Below are 1,723 nucleotides of genomic sequence, written 5' to 3'. Positions count from 1 at the left end.
CCACTTTTACAGGACTCTCAAGGTGACACCACACATCATCTTCATGGAAGCCCAGGACCACAACAAACAGCATTAGGATGGTGAGGACTGCAAGAAATATACATTCCCCAATGTCCTCTGCAGAATATGAACCCAGAAGTGTTCAGTTCTGAGCATTTCCAGGTTCAGAGCTGTCAACATCCTTGTGCTCAGTTGGCTGGAGCAGAGGGCAGAAGAGAAATGATGGGTCAAATAGACCCTTAATGTCCCTCTTAAGAGCATCTATCATCTGCACAATGTTATCATCTAAGGGACTTGTTAGCCCCTTTGAGATAAAAAAAAAGTTATAAAAAAAAAGTGTTTAAAACATGAAATTATAATAAAATAAATGATAATAAAATAAATAAATACAAATTAAGAAAGTTAACTAAAAAATATTAATGAAATAGGAGCACTCCCATTGCCTTGCACACACACGCACACACACGCACTGGGTATCACTATGCATGGCAGAGTAAAATAAATAATTCTAGGCCTCTCATTTATAGATATCTCTATATTTATTTATTTTTTTGTATTTTTTTATTTTTTATTTTTTTTGAGAAAATGATTTTTAATAGCAGTAGTTTATGCCATGAACTCATATGGAATTGGCTCAAGGAGCTCAGGTTCCTTTCCAAATGTTCGGACAAAGTGAGCTTCACTTGGTTGGGCTGGCTGACGTTTTAGCTCCACCCAGGTGCCGTTCTCTTTTGCTTCCTTTTTCTTCCTCTCGTTTTCCTTCACACGTTGCAAGAAACTGTCTCTGCTCTTTGAGTGGCGGATATGCTCTACACGGACATTGATTCTCTTGGCAAGAATCTTACCTTTGACTTGTTTGTTCACAATTATTCCAACAGCATGCTGTGTGACATTGTAGATCCGGCCAGTCTTGCCATGGTAGCACTTGTGTGGCATACCTTTCTGGATTGTGCCTGTACCCTTGATGTCCACAATATCACCCTTCTTGTAGATGCGCATATAGGTTGACAGTGGCACCGGACCATGCTTGCGGAAGGGTCTAGAGAACATATAACGGGTGCCTCGCCTTTTGCCTCTTGTGTTCGTCATTTTTCACCAACAATTGCCCCCTACTGCAAGATGGCGGGTCCGGTGGAAAGAGCCTCTATATTTATGAGATATATTTATATTTATATTTATCAAAGGCCTTTTAATCATCCTCTATTGATATTTTGGGGTGTCAACATTTTTTGAGGGTTTGCAGAAACACACACTTTGATACATTTGATATTTATTTTATTCCACATATCCTCATCATTTATTTTGTACAATAAAATGGAGATTCAGTTGTGTTTGTTAGCTCGTCATGAAAATATAGACCTGATAAACAGTTAGTCAAAAAGCCTCCAAAATCAATAGGATACCATCGTCCCAGTACGTATATAAGAGAAAACTGGGCATATAGCTCAGAACAACCAGGAGGAAACAACCTCAAAGAGATGAATTTCCAATTGGTTCAGTGGGAACAGGGACTATTACGGTATCAGAAAATATTGTAGAACAATCGTTAAAACAAAATTACATTTTATTATAATTTAATCCATATAACAGATAATACAAAAACATTGCTGTAGCAGAACCACAATATTAAATCCAATCACAGGACCCAATTGGTTCACATTCTAAACAATTAAATGTTTTGCGGAGATACAGGGATGACGCATAAATCCGACCGGTTTCGCGG

The 1,723-nt window shown here is 38.1% G+C and overlaps 1 protein-coding gene across 1 annotated transcript; it reads right to left on the bottom strand.

Moving 5' to 3' along the window:
• Positions 1–593: 593 nt before the first annotated feature.
• Positions 594–1,124, bottom strand: LOC143926552 (large ribosomal subunit protein eL21). The gene has a single exon (XM_077450391.1). The coding sequence runs from the start codon at positions 1,087–1,089 to the stop codon at positions 607–609; it is 483 nt and encodes a 160-aa protein (XP_077306517.1). The 5' UTR covers positions 1,090–1,124; the 3' UTR covers positions 594–606.
• Positions 1,125–1,723: the final 599 nt, after the last annotated feature.

This window comes from Lithobates pipiens, unplaced genomic scaffold (assembly GCF_037356315.1).
Source record: "Lithobates pipiens isolate NorthernLeopardFrog02 unplaced genomic scaffold, aLitPip1_a1.2 Scaffold_23, whole genome shotgun sequence".
Lineage (NCBI taxonomy): Eukaryota > Metazoa > Chordata > Amphibia > Anura > Ranidae > Lithobates > Lithobates pipiens.
This window is presented reverse-complemented; position numbering and strand designations above follow the sequence as displayed.